Source organism: Carettochelys insculpta, chromosome 2, assembly GCF_033958435.1.
Source record: "Carettochelys insculpta isolate YL-2023 chromosome 2, ASM3395843v1, whole genome shotgun sequence".
Classification (NCBI taxonomy): domain Eukaryota; kingdom Metazoa; phylum Chordata; order Testudines; family Carettochelyidae; genus Carettochelys; species Carettochelys insculpta.
Genome location: NC_134138.1, coordinates 200,800,173 through 200,816,591, shown reverse-complemented (window position 1 = coordinate 200,816,591; position 16,419 = coordinate 200,800,173). Strand labels below are relative to the sequence as shown.

The 16,419-nt window shown below is 44.1% G+C and overlaps 1 protein-coding gene across 2 annotated transcripts in view; it reads left to right on the top strand.

Annotated features, from left to right (window-relative positions):
* Positions 1-417: 417 nt before the first annotated feature.
* The window catches only part of ANO10 (anoctamin 10), a 258,510-nt gene continuing 242,508 nt past the window's right edge, over positions 418-16,419 (top strand). Inside the window, exons 1-3 of one of the 2 annotated variants that reach the window (XM_074988327.1) lie at positions 418-1,670; positions 7,641-7,794; positions 15,270-15,467. In XM_074988327.1, coding sequence (XP_074844428.1) covers positions 7,656-7,794; positions 15,270-15,467 — 337 coding nt within the window. In that variant the 5' untranslated portion in view covers positions 418-1,670; positions 7,641-7,655. The remainder of the gene's footprint in view (positions 1,671-7,640; positions 7,795-15,269; positions 15,468-16,419) is intronic. The other variant, XM_074988326.1, reaches the window with a different exon arrangement.

Sequence of the window (16,419 nt, the reverse complement as noted above, 5' to 3'; positions counted from 1 at the left end):
GGTCTGCAGGGCCAGCACAGGGTTCAGGCCGAGGCAGGTTGGGTCTGCTGAGAGGGCAGGTGGGTTCAGACTAAAGCGGGTTGGGTCCATGGGGCCAGCAGGGTTTCAGGCTGCAACAGGCTGGATCTGAAGGGAGCAGGGTAAAGCTCATATTGGGGGTGGGGGAGTTCATTCATCTAGTGAACAAAGGTAAGTATATGTGTCCCTTGTTCTAGTGAGTACTCATAAGCTCTCGTTTAATGAGGGATGAGTGTATACAGCTTATGTGATATCTAAGATATTAACATATTTAATAGTAAAAGAACAAAATGTAGGAAAATCCTTCCCAACTCATAAGGATTTAGGTTACATAAAAAGGAGGTGGGGAGGGAATAAGTAGAAATAAACGGGAGGGGGGAATAAAAGGAAAGGTCAAGGAAATCAAGGGGAACAAGATACCAAAGGTTTAACTCCACAAGAATCAATCATCCCTCTCCCAAATAATCACCTGTTCTCCAACAATTACATACAATTTTAATTTTACAAACAGAATAAAAAAAGAGGGTCCAACCCTAAAGTCTGCCTACAAATCTTTGTTGGACAGTACGTGCACAGTGTCCCTTGTGTTAGAGCTACTTAGGATTGATTAAAGAAAAGTAAAGCTGCAGGGTTTTGTTGTTTTTATTGTCAGCGCTCTATCATCTGCATGTTGACTTTCTGGTTCAACTCTGTTATCTTTCACCTCTGCACACCCAGCTTAATTATCTTTGACCAGGTCTTGAATTATCTCTGGGTACTTCCCTAATCCCCAGTAGAATGAAAATACTCACTGGCCATATCCACAATGGAGTCAGAGGTATAAATTCCAGCTTGAATAGATATACCTGGTCGTGCTACCAGGATACAAATAGAAGGTAGGTGGGTCAGCATGAGAGCCTAGATGCTCCAAGTATGTGCCCATCCTGGTGTACGTCTACGAAGTAAGGATGCAACGTCCCAGTTAGTTAGTTAACCCATTAAACGGAGCGTGGTTGAGGAGGCCGCTCCAGCCCAGCTGGTGTCTCCAGAGGCGGCGGGTAGGTGCGGGCTGCTCCAGCAGCCAGGCCGGCGCAGCCCCCGTGGCCGAACGTGCCACAGGCAGGAGTGTACCTGCCAGGTCAGAGTAGCCCCCATTTGCCGCAGGGGCCGCTCCAGCCAGTCATCCCGTGCCGCAGCCAAAGGCTGCTCGGGCCCGCCTGAGGTGTGCCCGGGCCCGCCGCGGCCAGGGGCTGCCGTTTTCAGCTACAGGCGTGACGGGGCCGGCAGCAGCGGCTGTGAGGTGGGACGAATGAGGCCTAGGAGGCGCCTACGCGACGCAGGCGCTGACGGAACTCTAAGCGCGCCTCGTTGGGGCGCTGCCCCCGCCGGCTGCCGGGCTCGAGAAGCCGGAGTCGGGGGAACAGCTTTTGGGCAACGTTAGCGCCTCATCCTGGGCTCGCGCAACGCGCTTGCCGCTTCCCTCCTGGTGCGCGCGCCCCCTCGTCTCCCTTCCTGGCTCCGCCTCGTGGCGCGCGCCGCTCCGGCGGTCTCCCCCGAGAGCTGCAGGCCCGCCCTCCTGGCGCGAGCAGCCGCGCCCCTAGCACCGGCGCGCGCTCCCTCCAACGCCCCCCCGCGTCCCTCTCTGCGGACGTGGTGGAGTGAAAAGGCGGCGGGTGAGTGCAGGCCCCCTGCTCTTCGTAACTCCCCTCCCCGTCTGCGCGGCCCGCGGGGGAGGAGCCTCCCTTGCTCGGGGTCGACGCACGGCGGGGGCCCAGAGCTGGGGCACGGAGGAGGGGGCCGGCGTAAGGCTCCCTGGGGCAGTGTGGTAGGTGCCCCCTAATGGGTGGATATCTGTGGGCTCCCTCTGGTTCTCGCCTAGGAGCCGGCAACTTTTCCTAGGGGCTGCAACAGCTTTGTTGCTGATTGCTCAATAATAAGCTAGAGTCGCTCCCACTCTGTCTTCTGCTGTACCCCTCTCAGTCTGAGCTGTGGTTGGGGCGCGGCGGGGCGGTGCTGGGCTGCCCGGATTGCGGTTGGCAGCATTGCATATGGGTAGTGTAGTTCGGCGGTTGCTGTTTGCCTACCTGTAGTAACTGTCAAACCGCTTCCTTGCGAAGCAGATCCCCACAGCGTAGCTGGTTTTGCTGATTGGAATTTGAATCTGAGCAAGTGAATGAGACTCATTCTAGGATTAGCTAGATTTTGTCATAGCCAGAGCCGGGGCAAGTCTTAATGCGTTTTAGCTCCGTGTCTGAATCACTCGCGGGTGTTTTGAAGCGTGGAAGATCAACTTTGATGCCCTTCACAGTTTTATCTGTACATTGCCATTTGCTGAATTGCAATACAGTATTAGTATTTAGATCATTGTTTCTCCTGAACTAAAAGTTTATATCTCCTTATTTGAAAATTAAGCATACTGATAGCACTTTATGAATAAAAACATATGTGTAGATAAAGTGGGCTCTGTCCTTTTACTGGAGGGCAGGTACCAGAAGGAATAATATGTCTGCAATTTTGGGTTATACCTTATTCAATAAAATGCATTGCATGAAAGAATAAAACTAAGAAAAGAATATTCTATATTTTCTTTTGAGAGTGTTTTGAAACACTTGATTTATAATAGGGTATATATGCTTTTTTGCATGCTAAACAGTGCTGTAATGGCATTTCTACATCTGCTATCCTTGGATTGCTGTGATTTGCAGTGTGCATTTCTGTGGTATGTCCACTGCACTCCCTGCTAACTAACTTACACTGCCAAGGAGTTGATGTGGGAGGGATGTCTATCATTTGTACAATGCCAGCTGCTGTACGCACACGTAGGTAGACTAGTTATCATTCCAAACAGAATTGCATTCATACAGTAGTTTAAGGGAGTTTGATATTTGTGTGTCCCTGATTTCTTGATCAAATATGTGGTGTTCCCTCCATTCCCTTGGGTTGTACATCATCACAAATAAAAGCTCTGCAGGCCAGGATATACTTGGTTACATCTGTGAAAACCTCTTGTCTTCAGATAAAAATCCTTGGTGCTAGGGGGCCAACAGACTGGGTACAAGGTGTAGGGGGGCCTGGTTTAATGCTTGTGTAAGGGGTGGGGGTCTCATGCGGAAGGGACAGAGCTGAGGGCCGTCAGCCCTTAGCACTGCAGAGTATGACACTGGTCTCCTCCCACTTTGCCCTCAGAAGCCATGTGGAATGGCAGAGTGATGCTCCCACAGCATTTCAAAGGGGCCTAGAGCAGTGTTTCTCAATATTTTTTTAAATGAGGTACCCCCAGTACCTACAGTTTTCTGACACACAAAATTTGGATGAACATAAAATAAGTCCAATTTTTTATTAATTAAAAATGTTGAGGAAACACTGAATGAATGTGCCCTCTGGCAGAGCTCTGAGTACCCCCGGGGTACGCATTCTACTAGTTGAGAACCACTGGCTAGAGCTCCTGGCGGCGGCAGCTACTGCTGCTGCTGTGGCAGAAGCTGGGAGCTGTGGGCCCTTTTACAAGGCCAGGCCTCTGTGCATATGCATTTCCCAGCAGGCCGGCTTTGTGACATTTGAACAACTTGAAACATAAGCAACTTAATGAAATTTACTAAATGATTTTTTTTTTTAAAAGCTCAAGTGGTGAAGATTCTGTTCCATCTTGCTTAGTTCGATCATGCAAACAGTAGTAAGGAATTTTGTGTGACTAAACGGAGCAAATGTTGCTCTAAATACATTAAAGGAGCAGACTTTTTTGAGTAAGAAGCTGCCATTTTTATGCTAGACACTTTCAGAATAGAACTATAGTTCAAAGAAAGATACTGTCAGCTAATGAAATTTAACGTTCATCAATGCTAATCATATTGAAAGGTTTTTATAAACAGTGACTAATGTTCACAACATTTCTTGTGGACAGGCACAAATTATCCCCATTTTAACAATAGGAAGACTGAGGCAGAGAGTTGAGGTAAATAAATAATACTGAGTTAGTCACAGAACCAAGATTAAAATTCATAACTTCCAGTTTTGTTCTCATCCTTCTAGATGGCAGTGGGCGATAATTTTTGATGGGAGGGCCACTCCAAGATTTTGTTGAGTGGTCAAGGGTTGCACTTTTCTGTGGCGGTGTTGTGGAGTCTTGGATGGAGGTTGGGTATAGAACAGAGCTTGAGGTGGGGGAATGGAGTGCAGGAAAGAGTGTGGGGTCTGAGCAAGAGTTTGGGTGAAGGAGGAGGTTGTGACCTGGGAAGAAGATTGTGGTGCAGGGTTAGGGAGGGGGTATGAGCGCAGGAGAGTATTCTGACCTGGGAGAGGGATGTAGGTGGGCGTGCTGGGTTTGAGAGGGAGTTGTGAACTGGAGCAGAAGGGAAAGAGGGGATGCAGAGGGATTGGGTGGTGACCTCTGGGGCAGGGAGTTGGAGGGAGGGAAGGGTTGTCCTACCAGGAGATGCTTATCTAGGCAGCTCCTGGCCAGCAGCACCCTGAGGCAAGCTCCCTGTCTGCTGCAGCCCCAGGCTACTCAAAACTGCCAGAGGTGTCCTTCAATGCCTCTCTGGGCCACATGCCTCTTGCAGGGGGTGGGGAGACTGTGTGCTGCACCCGCCCTCCAGCCCAGTTGTCACATCTCTAATGGGAGCATCAATGATTGGGTAGGGGCAGGAGTCAAAGTCTCTCTCCTTACCTCCTACCCCCCTGCTTGAGGTATATGGTGCCTAGAGCAGGCCCCCAGCCATTTTGAGCAGCCTGAGGATTCAACAGGAAGGATTCCTGCTTTAGGTTTCCTGGGAGGGTGACCCGCAGGCAGCATCAAAAGATCTGGTGGTCCAGCTCCAGCTTGTGGGTCGTATCTTGCCTGACCCTATTCTAGATCATGGTATTTGTACAGATTTACATGTAAAATGATGACTTACATTTTTATGAGCATAGTATAATTCATAATACAGTAACTCATAATGTTTACAATTTTATTTTAACACTGGGAATGCCAAATGCTACAGGTTTGTGTTATCTTTGAGAACTAGCAAGTGGAAGTGACTGCAGACACAAATGAAACAGACTAAACCATGATAGTAACTGATAAATTATATTTCTAAAATATGGTTACAGTTTTAATAGTTTAAAAAGATAGAGAAGAAATTATTTAAATTTAGCTTGTGTTGACTGTATCTCTATAGTTTATAGCCTTACTTATTCTGAAATACCGGAAATTCCCTTTCCTGTTTAATTCATGGGGAAATCTAATGAAGCTATTGTGAAAAATGGACATTCTGCACAGGATTGATGCAATCTGGTTGACTTTGCTTAAGAGAAACAGTACAGTAAATTTCTTCATATCTGCCAGCCCTGGGGTTGGGAGGTTGCCAGATGTTCAAAATTCTGGATAATAGAGAGGTATACCTAGGAATGCATAACACTAACGAGGTTAGATATTAAGAAACAAACAAAAACGTATTCAGGGTACTTTATTTACCAGCAACAGTGGTATTGTACACTGTAAACTTATACTAGTAACAGAGAAGCCGTGCTAGTCTATACACTATCAAAACAAAAAGCAGTCAAGTAGCACTTTAAAGACTAGCAAAATAGTTTATTGGGTGAGCTTTCGTGTTCTGGTCTAGCTGTGGTCTGAAGAAGTGGGTCTGTCCCACGAAAGCTCACCCAATAAACTATTTTGCTAGTCTTTAAAGTGCTACTTGACTGCTTTTTGTGAACTTATACTGTATTTGATGTACGATAAACCCTTGATTTAACTGACTAATGGGGGGAAAGGGTGTCTGTTAATGCCGAAAGTCCATTAAATCCAAATCTGCAGGACTGGAGGCACCTTGCAAGGTGCACTAGGGAGCACTCCATCTGAGACCTGGGAGGAATGCAGTGGGCTCGGGAGAGAGGGCTCGGCAGTGGGCTCTTTGCACTGTTGACGCAGCAGAGCCTCTAGGCTTGCCTGCCATGAGCTGCTCATCACCCACCCAAGGCTGGAGCTCTCCTGGAAACTAAGTTTCCTTGGAACAGTCATGCCTCTGCCTAGGCTCTGGATGGCAGGGCACCCACCAGCTGTCCAATATGGGCACATACCCTGCTGAGCATTCTCCGTCACCCTCTGCCAGCAGGTGGCCTGCGAGGACTGACAGTGAAGTTCATCACTTGCTTGGTGCTGGTGCAGTCCTTGCCCTCCAGGTGTGGCAGCCCCTACCTGCTCCTGTGATCCCTGCCGTAGCGGCAGCCCTGGTAGCTTCTCCAGCCCTGGTAACTCTGGTCAGTTGTTGGCATTTATATGGTAGGGGAGGGGCCTGGCAGACAGAATTCATTAGTTCTGAAGTCTGTTAAATCAGTGTCTGTTAAATTGAGGATTTACTGTATTTATTTGTATTTACTTTTACTGTAATGTACTATGGAAATGTAACTAACATTTACTTGATCTTTAACTTTATATTGTATTTATTTTAACTTTCATTGTACATGTACTGTGCTTATATGAAACTTAACAGTTAAGCTCTATTTTGATGCCAGTAGATGAAGTAATGAAATGTGTTGTGTCTATGGTTAAAAGGTGGGTTATTTGAGAATTCTGGATAATAGAATGCTGGGTAAAACAGAGTTTCCTGTAGTTATTGTCAAAGACAAAGGATGAAGTTCTGGCCTCAGTAAACTCAAAATTTCATCAATTGAGGTTATATTTAACCTGTTGTCATGTACTGGACAGCCAGAAGATCAATTTTTCTTTTGATGGTGACTCCTAAGTTGTTCTATCAAGGGTATAGAAAATATGTATTTATTCTTGCAGAGCCATTTATCTATGTGCTAAAGGATATTCTAATGGCATTTTAGCAACAACATAAAACTTCAAGTCAGTGATACTAGTTATGAGAAGCTATGCACAGGCTTAATTCTTTGCAAAGTAATGTTAGGTTCCTTTCTGTGCACTGACTTGCTGTGTGATATTGTGCAAGTCCCTTAACTATTGTGCCTTATTTTATCCATCTTTAAAATGGGAATACTATTTATCTGCTTACTTTACAGAGATGATGTGAAGTTTTAGTGTTTGTAAGCAAGGTTTGCAACATTTTCATTAAAGCTTATCACCTGAGGGTCATAGTCTGCTTACTAACCCTGACAGATATAATTAAAATCAAACTATTTTATTCTCCTGTGTAAAAACAAGATTATTAACTGGGTAAGGTCAAAATCGATTGTATTACAAAATAAACTGATCAGTATTTTTTTATTAGCATTTTAACTCTGACACATGTAAAATTGGCGTTTTCATGCTCTCATGGTATCGACATTTAGTAACATCTGTCTATGATTTTACTCTGCTGGGAAAAGGGAGATTGGCTCAGTGTTTTCTCTTATTTTGCTCTCCCTTTTAAATTTATTTTTTGTTTTCTCACCACTACCAATATGCTGTACATGGTGACACATCATCTTAGATGAAGGATGAATACACCAAAGGCAAGTAACACCATGTTGAGGGACAACCGGTGGAGTTTATTCAAGTGCTGCATAGCGCTCCCTCCAGCAGACACTGAGCATACCACTCACAGTATGCCTCTGTTCACAGGTGAACTGCAAACACACTGTAGATTATCGTAGCAAAGTTTCTTGTTCTGCAGATTGTATCCTGTAGTGTTTTTGACATTGTTATCTTTTGTATTTAGCAAATTGTCAAAAGGATGAAACAAAGCTCGTCTTCATTGGACACATTTGAGCCTCATTTCAAGCCTCTGGTAGTCATTGAGCTTGCAAAAGATACCAAAGAGGAAACCAAAGAATGGCTTACTCAAAGAATTGTGGACAAAAAGAAAAATGGAGGTGAGTACAATGGTTCCTTTTCAGAGATTTTGAAAGTATATTGGTTGATGGAGTTTGTTGTGAATAAATGTGTTAATGGTATGGTAAAATCAAATTTTGAGTGATTTGTTGAGAAACAAGTTTAACAATATATTTGATTTTCAAAAAAGGAAAAATAAACTTTTTCTTTTTCTTAGTGCTTATTCCTTTGTATATGCCATTGTAGGAATGCATGTGACTGGATCAGAAGCTTTTTGGTTAGCAGTGCCTGGTCTGTGCATATATTCTGGCTGTCCCTATGCCTCACACCTAAGGTAGAAGCAGTGGTGTGGGACCAACAGCTACTTCTGTTCCTTCTTTTCACCCTTGGCCTGAGCTGGTACACTTTCATGTGAGCAGCTTTACTTTAGCTTCTCATTCTTGTACACAATACAGTTTAAATTAATTAGTAGTTTGTTTTGTTAGTGTAGTTGCCCATGTGTGATTGTTATGAACCTGCATGAATTTATTTTCCCCCAGCACTCCTTGTATAACCTTGTTTATTTAATTAGTATTTGAGAGAGAATTATATATATATGTCTCATGGTTTTAAATATTATATGGAGTGTGAGATTTTCCACTGAATGGAGATCACATTAGTTGCCCATAATTTTCACAGGAATTATGCACCCCCTCAAGGGGAGCATTTTGTAGGTGGTTCTCCAAGAGAATGAGGAATTCTAGGCGGACTGAAAGTTTCCCTTTTGGATCATTCTGTATGGGCTGCTTCAGCTCCTGTTCTCTGTTAAGCCTGTACAAAAGCCAGAAGAATCAAAGAGTGACTCTTTGAGCTCTTAATTAGTTTGCTCCAGTATGTGTGCAAGTAAGCCTTCCTTGAAAGATTCTGGTGGGAGGAGCCATGGGCAGGTGGCTACAGAAAAATGTAAGTATCCAAGGAAAAGGTGGACACAACTCCTGTAAATCATCTTAAAACAAAAGGACAAAAGTGCCTTTCTCCTTGAAGTCAAGCAAGATTCCACATCCTGGTGTGGGTACAGATGTTGTGTTGTAGGAGTGTGGTACTGGCGTGATGTCAGTGTGCTCAGTGATTGTGCCTGGCACTAAGTCTCTTCGTATGGAGCTTCCCTTGGTATACCCTTTCTGTGATATAGGGCAGAGTACTACAGTGATGGTATCAAGTATGCTCCGTGGTTACAGTGGTCTCCAACCTTCAGTACTGATTTGATACACACATTTTAGGGTTTCTAATTAACCCAAATATTCCTTATTATCTAGAGTCTCATCTTTGCCTCTGGTACTAGAATCAATTCCTTCGTGCTGTTCCCCCCCCGCCCTCCCCCCCGCCTCATGCTACTGCTATCCTTGCTGATCTTTCTCTGGCATCTAATGTGTCATATCCATCAACTGACTCTTAGCATAATGACCCACATACTCTCCTAGAGCTCATTCCCCAACTTCAAGGTCAGGGGAAGCTCTAAGTCAGGGTTGGGCAGTATCCAGCCCAGGGGCCAGAGGTTTACCAGAGTTTTCCCTGATGGGCTGCTGGTACTTTATTTAACTGCGTGTCCACAGGCATGGTCACTTGCAGCACCCGTTTGTGGTGGATCACCATTCCTGGCCAATGGGAGCTTTGGCAAACAGCGTCTTGGTCTGTGCTGTTTCCCGCAGCTCTCATTGGCCAGGAATGCCAATACACAGTCCTGGTCCCAGCATGCTGCAGCTTCCCCAGCTGCCCCTCCACCCCAGGGCCACCATGGATGGGGCTACTCCAGCCTGTCTGGAGTGCCCTTTCACGCAGCGGCCCTGGTGGGCTAGAGGTACACCCTGCCTGCAGTGGGTAGTTGGGGATTGTTCCAGCCCATACTAGTTAACCAGCTGAACTTTAATATCTCAACTGTCTCTAGGTCCCTGGGCTGGAACCATGAATAGAGAACAGGCCTGTGTTTCTCACCCCTTCTTCCCCCCCATTCTCCCAACTTCCTGCTTGCCATAGGAGAGTTGATCTGAGCAGTGAGACACACCAGAGGGAAGGGCTATTTTGGAAGGAAGTCTGGCCTGACCCTGATCAGCAGAAATCTCTCTTTCCTCGGGGCACAAACTTGCTGTTTATTTTGCCTTTCTCCCATGTTGGCCAATGATAAGAAAGCAACTCAACCTGAGGGCTTCTGTGAACCTCTGAGGTGAGCAGTCTGACTGAAAGTATGGGACTCATCAAGGCAGAGAATGAGCTTTGTCACAAACAGCATGTGTGAGGGGTGGGGTCTAGTGCACAGCATGATGGAAAAATAAAGTAGAGGCAGAAAAGGGAGAAGGTTCTTTTTTTTTTTTTTTTTTTTTCTATCTTCTACTACTAAGATGGGTGACGTAGTGTGGCCTCTAGTGCAAGTTGTGGTAGTGTAGGAAGAAGCTACCTGTGCCCAGAAGACCGCACGCAACAGGAATAATTAAGGCTTCAGCATGAGACCAATCAAGCAACGATGAGCCAGGCAGCCCAGGATCAAGACCTTCTGTGAGAAGTAGTGCACTTTTGTGATGTAACATGCCATAATACATCTCCATTGCAAACAAGTTGGACTGAAGACCGCGTACTTCCTGACCATACAAAGTCAGAATGTACTTGTATAAGTTCCACAGAAGATACCAGCATCCTTGACTAGTGGAAAGACCACCCTTCCTTTTCCAGTAGGAACCATAGTGATCGATGAATCCTTACTGTATTGGGAAATTCATCTGGGTGATCATTTAGGTCCGGGAAAATAGACTTCAGAAGAATCTTTATTACAAATCTGTGTCCTGGAACTCAGAGCTGTGTATAATGCATGCATTCCTTTCTTGCTGATGATTCATGATCAGTCTGTTCTGATTATATCAGGAGAACATAATTGTAGATTTTTACATAAACAAGCAGGGTGGAGTGAGATAAGTCCTTGTGTTGTGCAGACACAATATAGATTAGAACAAGAGATGTCGGATATTTTGTGCCAGAGGAGGTCACAGCCCAGACGCCCTGGCAGATGCATTCCTAAGCCTGTATTCATGTTTGCCTGCCCTCCACTTCTATTGCTTCTGAGGGTGTTAAGGAAATCAGACAAGACAAGGTAAAGGTTATATACTTCTGCATGACTGAAGCAATACTATTTCCCACAATTTTTTCATGTGGCAGTTCACCCCCTGATCTGAATCTTATTCAGAGTGAGAAAATGACCCATCATGTTCATTTTTTACTCCTTACATTTAACTGTTTAGGTTTTGGATAGAAGTCAGAACTTGAAAATTTATGTTCTTCAGAGATGCAGACCATCCTGACTAGCAGTGGAATAGATTCTACAAGAAAAATGTACTCTACCAAGTAAAACAGATTTGCCACCAGTGTAAACTGGCACCGCTAGAGTCCCAGGTATCTAAGTTCCCTGTAAGCTGTGTGTCTGCTTAGCTGCCTACTTAGCCCTGTGCAGGTGCTCAGGTTACCCAAAGAAGGTGGGGAGGAGGACTAAACCACCTCAACCTAGCCTCCAGCCTGGTGGTTAGGAGAGGGAAGGTCTGAACCAGGCATCTCTCCACCTGCCCAAACACTACTGTGGCCAGGGTTCCCAGCTCCAGAGGAGCCCCCCTGCTGTCGCTGGAGTGGTTCCACCCCAGAGGAGGCCCCTCAGTGCAGCTGGAATGTCCTAGAGCTCTCGCTATGGCTGGAGCAGATGGGATTCAGAGTCCCCATGCCTTGGCCTGGCTTTGGAGCCCCCCTCATATCCCTGCACCCCACCCCAGAGTCCATACACACAGGGAGAGCTCTTCCACCTTAACCCTCTGTCCCAGCCAAGAGCCCTCATCCCCAGCTGCCATCCAGAGTTTGTACCCCCAGCTGGAACCTTAACATTCCTGCACCTCAATCCTTTGCCTCAGGCCTGAGCCCCCTTCTGCATTCAGAATCTCTTGGCTGTATCCACACCACATGAATTTTATTACATTCATCAATATGGAGGTGATGTGTCACACTTCACCTCAATATTGGTGCACCTAATAAAATTCTTTCTGCTCAGGTGGTGGGGAAAAAATAGAGGGCACACTGCCATAGACACACAGACAATGAAGACTGTGTTTTAGCAGGTGTTCTCAAGTTTTCTTACTCAGCTTTCTGGGGTACATCTAGCAGCTATTAGTGGCTTCCATTTCCATGGATAGTTCTCCGGTGTTTTTCCACCCTTCCCTAACTAGGTTCCTGAGAGGTTTAATGAGAGTTCCTGAGAGGTTTAATGGTAGTATTTCTATTTGTGGTAGGACCTAGCCTAATATGAGACCTTAATAATGGTTTGACAGGTATGTATGAACCCTTGGCTTCACAGTTTTCTCCACATCTGCCCATGAAAACTTCTTGTCTGTAGTAGTTCCTTTTGTGGGAAGAGTGGGAGAGTCAGGATCTATCATGGCTGATCTTCCCTCCCCTCACCATGTCTTTTATTGAGACAAAATTTCTTTTAGTACCCTAAATAGTGTCCAGGTTCCCCCTGAATCAGTTTATACATTTTACTTATATTTTATCCACCTCCACCCCACTCATTATGATTGAGTCAAGTTGCATACTTTAGATGGGTGTTAGTCTACGTCCAGGGAATGAAACTGTTCTATAGGACCCCAAAATTATTAATTTTGTTTGCTGAATGAATGAAGGGGTCCACACAGAATTATCAAAGTGGATTTTGGGTTGTACTACTCTGTGCTATGAAATAGTTTATATTAGTTTCTCCAGCCAATTAGTTATATTAGTTTCTCCAGTTTCTCCTTCAACAAAGACTCAAATAACTGTGATGACTTATCTGAAAATTGTCATAAGTGACACCTGTAAGGCTGTCACATGGAGTTGTGTATATATGTTTATATTTATATATAAATATGTTTATGGTACACTATGTTTTGCAGTAGGCATATATATATATGTACAGTAGACTCTGACTTAAGTGGAGGTTGCATTCTTGTGGAACCCAGCATAAGTCAAATTTCATGTCACCCAGGGGAGCCAGGAAACTGACCAGCGCAGCAGTGCTGGTGAGTTTCCCCATTCCTGTGAGTGGTGGGGAACTGGCCTTGGCTCCTGGCTACCCATCAATCACAGGAGCCAGGAAATTGAGCAGTGCAGCAGCGCAGGTCAGTTTTTCTGCTCCTCTGAGTGGTGGGGAGCTGGCACCTGGCTCCGGGCTGCTTGCTATGAGCAGGAGCCAGGAATCTGACCAGCACTGCTGCGCTGGTCATTTTCCCAGTTCCCCTGAGTTACAGGCAGCCTGGAGCCAAGCACCAGCTCCCCATCACTCAGAGTCGCATTAACCCAAGATATGCGCAACTTGAGTGCACATGTCTCAGGATTCTACTGTATATATGTTTGTGAGACACTGTGCTTTCCTGTAGGCATATTCCTCAGATATTTCCTTTGGTGGTGTAGTTGTTCATTCTGTCTTAAACAGGACTCCAAACATGCACCACCACAGTTAGATGGCAGCTTGAGAATCACTTAGTGTGGAATACACACAGGGACAAGTACTCAGACGGAGGGGAGGGATAGCTCAGTGGGTTGGGCACTGGCCTCCTGAACCCAGGATTGTTAGCTCAATCCTGGAGGGGGCCATTTAGGGATCTGGGGCAAATACATTAAAAAAAAATGTCAGGGATGGTGCTTGATCCTGCCAATAGGGCAGGGGCTGGACTTAATGACCTCTGAAGGGCCCTTCCAATTCTGTGAGATAGATATATCTCTATATATTATGCACAGTAACCAAAGTTCTCTGAGACTTCTTGTCCCAGTATGTATTTCATGACATGCTTTGCTTACTCTCTCAACTGGATTCCTCCTGTGCTCTCTGGGAACTTCAGTACAGAGGGAACTGGAGTGGTGTTTGGTACTGCATTGTCTTTTATACCCTCTGGGTGGGCACAAGGACATTTAGATCACGTGTGTGAACCAAACAGACACTGCTTAAAAAAAACAAAACAAAACCCTGATTTGGGCCTGTGTACACCTGTAAGTGGAATACACATAGGGATAATTCATCTTGAAAAACTCCAGTGATTGTACTTCCTTTTTGAAAAGAAAACCCAAACCAAAGAGAAACTTTTTAATCTATTATACATTTTAGAAAGCCTGTAGGTTTGTGCGAGAATTCCTCCTAAACGGTAAGCACTAGGAGCACCAAATTTGATAAGAGGTCTCCTTATATAACTTAAGCAAGGTAAGGAATTTATTGTGTTGGGACAATGGGATGCAATTGTTTCTCATAAAACAGAAAAGGGAGGCTCTGCTAGCACGGACAAGTATATTGTATTGGGGGGCAGCAAGGGGCAGAGATGGGGACTGGGACATCTACATTGGGGCAGCAGGGGGCAGTGATGGAGAAAGAGACAGCTATCATATATTTCAGAACATTTGTGTGTGTGTCTGCCCTCCAGTTAGGGTACATGCACCCCTTCCTGAGCTGTGCCCACTGCAGCTGCAGGCACTTCTCACCTGACCCCAAACTGCTGCCGAGAGAGAGGGCCGGCTCCTCTCTCACTGGGGCAGTTTACATACTGAACCCCCAGTCCCCAGCCCAACAGTGAAGCAGTGACTTAAATGAAAGAAAAATAGCAATTATTTGAGTTAAGGACCTGAGCAATGCTGCATAAATCTTCTACTTAAATATACTGTTGGAGAGGGATCACTTCCTCCTTTTCTTCAATAATCCAACAGGTCAGATGGACCTCTTGCCTTTCATGAGTTCTTGACATTTTTATGATGTGCTCATCATATTAGCTTATTAACTTATACATAGGTTGAGGATATGGCAAACCACAGAATCCTCCAAGCAGTGGCTAAAAATGATGTATTTTGCAAATAAAAATCAGTGAAAAAATGTGGGACTAAGTAATTTTTACTTAGCTTTATTTTATAACTATTTTTAAATTAAAGCAAGGTTTAAGTTAAAGCTTCTGGATGCTGCTGTAATTATTTCCATGTCTTTTTTTGGAATAGAAATCTGTTTTGAAGTTAAAAAGTTATACAATAGCATAGTCATAGCTCTTCATTAAAGTTACAAGTTGAAAGTATTCATATTCACAGGATTTTAGGTATGATATAAAATATTTATTTTCTGTATTTCTAGGAAAGATGACATGTATATTTGACTTTCGTAAGGTACCTTTTGACCCATGACCAATTGTGGCTATTTGCTCTGCAATACGTAAAAATAACATTATACCATTTTAAAGCAATTGGGTTTCTGTTAAACGTATATGGTACAGGGAAAACAGATTGAAAATCTACATGCCACCTTTTCCTAGCTTGCAAGCTTGTTTCTCTCTCTCTTCAACAAGAATTGGTCCAATGAAAGATACTACCTCACCCATATTGTCTTTGTGATGAGAACTATGGGTTCTCAGCACTTCACAGAATTTGGACTGAATGGGTGATAAGTATTATAATAATGTTTAATATTTGCCTTTTATGTGTTCCTTTATGTTACTTTTCTTTAAAGGTGCCCAGCTGTTGATTAAGCCGTTGGTAAAAGAAAATGGAGGAAAAATGGATGGAAACCAAAATTTATATCTTGTGGGAGCCTCTCCCTTAAGGTTGCTTCTGGGAGCTGAAACTGTTGGATTGGTAAAAGAATGTAATGATAACTCAATGAGAAGCTTTGCATACAGCAGCAGAAACACCTTCAAAGATTTTGCAGGTGATGATGTGCCTTTAAGCATTTTAGAACTATTCCTGCATTATTTAAAAATGGGGTAAAAGATAATAAATAAATAAGCACACAGCTTAAGTAGTCAAATATTGTATTGTCTTTCTGTTTCTTGTAACAGTAAAAGCTAACGGAAGTAGGTGGAATAAACTTCTGTCTCTGCAATCTCTTTGACCTTTGACCCTTCTGATTTTGTTGTGGAATTAGTCTGTATTACTGATCTATGGGTGACTCTCACAGTCTTGCAGCGTGTCTGTATTTTTACTTGATGCTTTTTGGTGTGATATATCTGTTAATTATTGGTAAGAAAATTTATAATAAAGTTAACAAAGACCTTAAATTTCTTAGGAAGTGTTAATCCTGTATGTATTAATATAATTGCCCCCATTTCTGATTTAAAAACCTGTGAAAAGTAAAATTTGAGGTTAACCACATCTTAATTAACTAGATAAAATGGGGCTATATTGCTTCATTATGTTTGCGTATCTATTATGTATTTGGTCACTAGCATGGGAAATGATAAATTTCATGTTTGTATTCTTTAGATTGGGAGAGGATCAGGAAAGGTACATTCTTTCCTTTGTGTTTGGGCACTGTGGACACTACCAAAAACTGTGTTGCTCTAAGGATGCCGTCTGCAATTATTCTTTCGTAGGGGTCTGAGTGCCTTAGTACAAGATTTGTCAGAATTTCTGCTTTGCAAGGAAGTGTCAGAGTTCCATCTTAAACTGGCCTGTGCTCTTGTCAACGTTTTTTTGCCAAATCACGCAAAAAATTAACTGATGTTTTAAGGGCTTCAGTCAGAAACCTCAGGAGCCTTTTAACACAGAAAAAATAGAGAAGGGCCTCACTTTTAGTGTGTTTAAAGGCTCCTGAGGTTCCTGACTGAAGCCCTTAAAACATCAGTTAATTTTTTGCATGAGTTGGCACTAGTGTGCTGGAC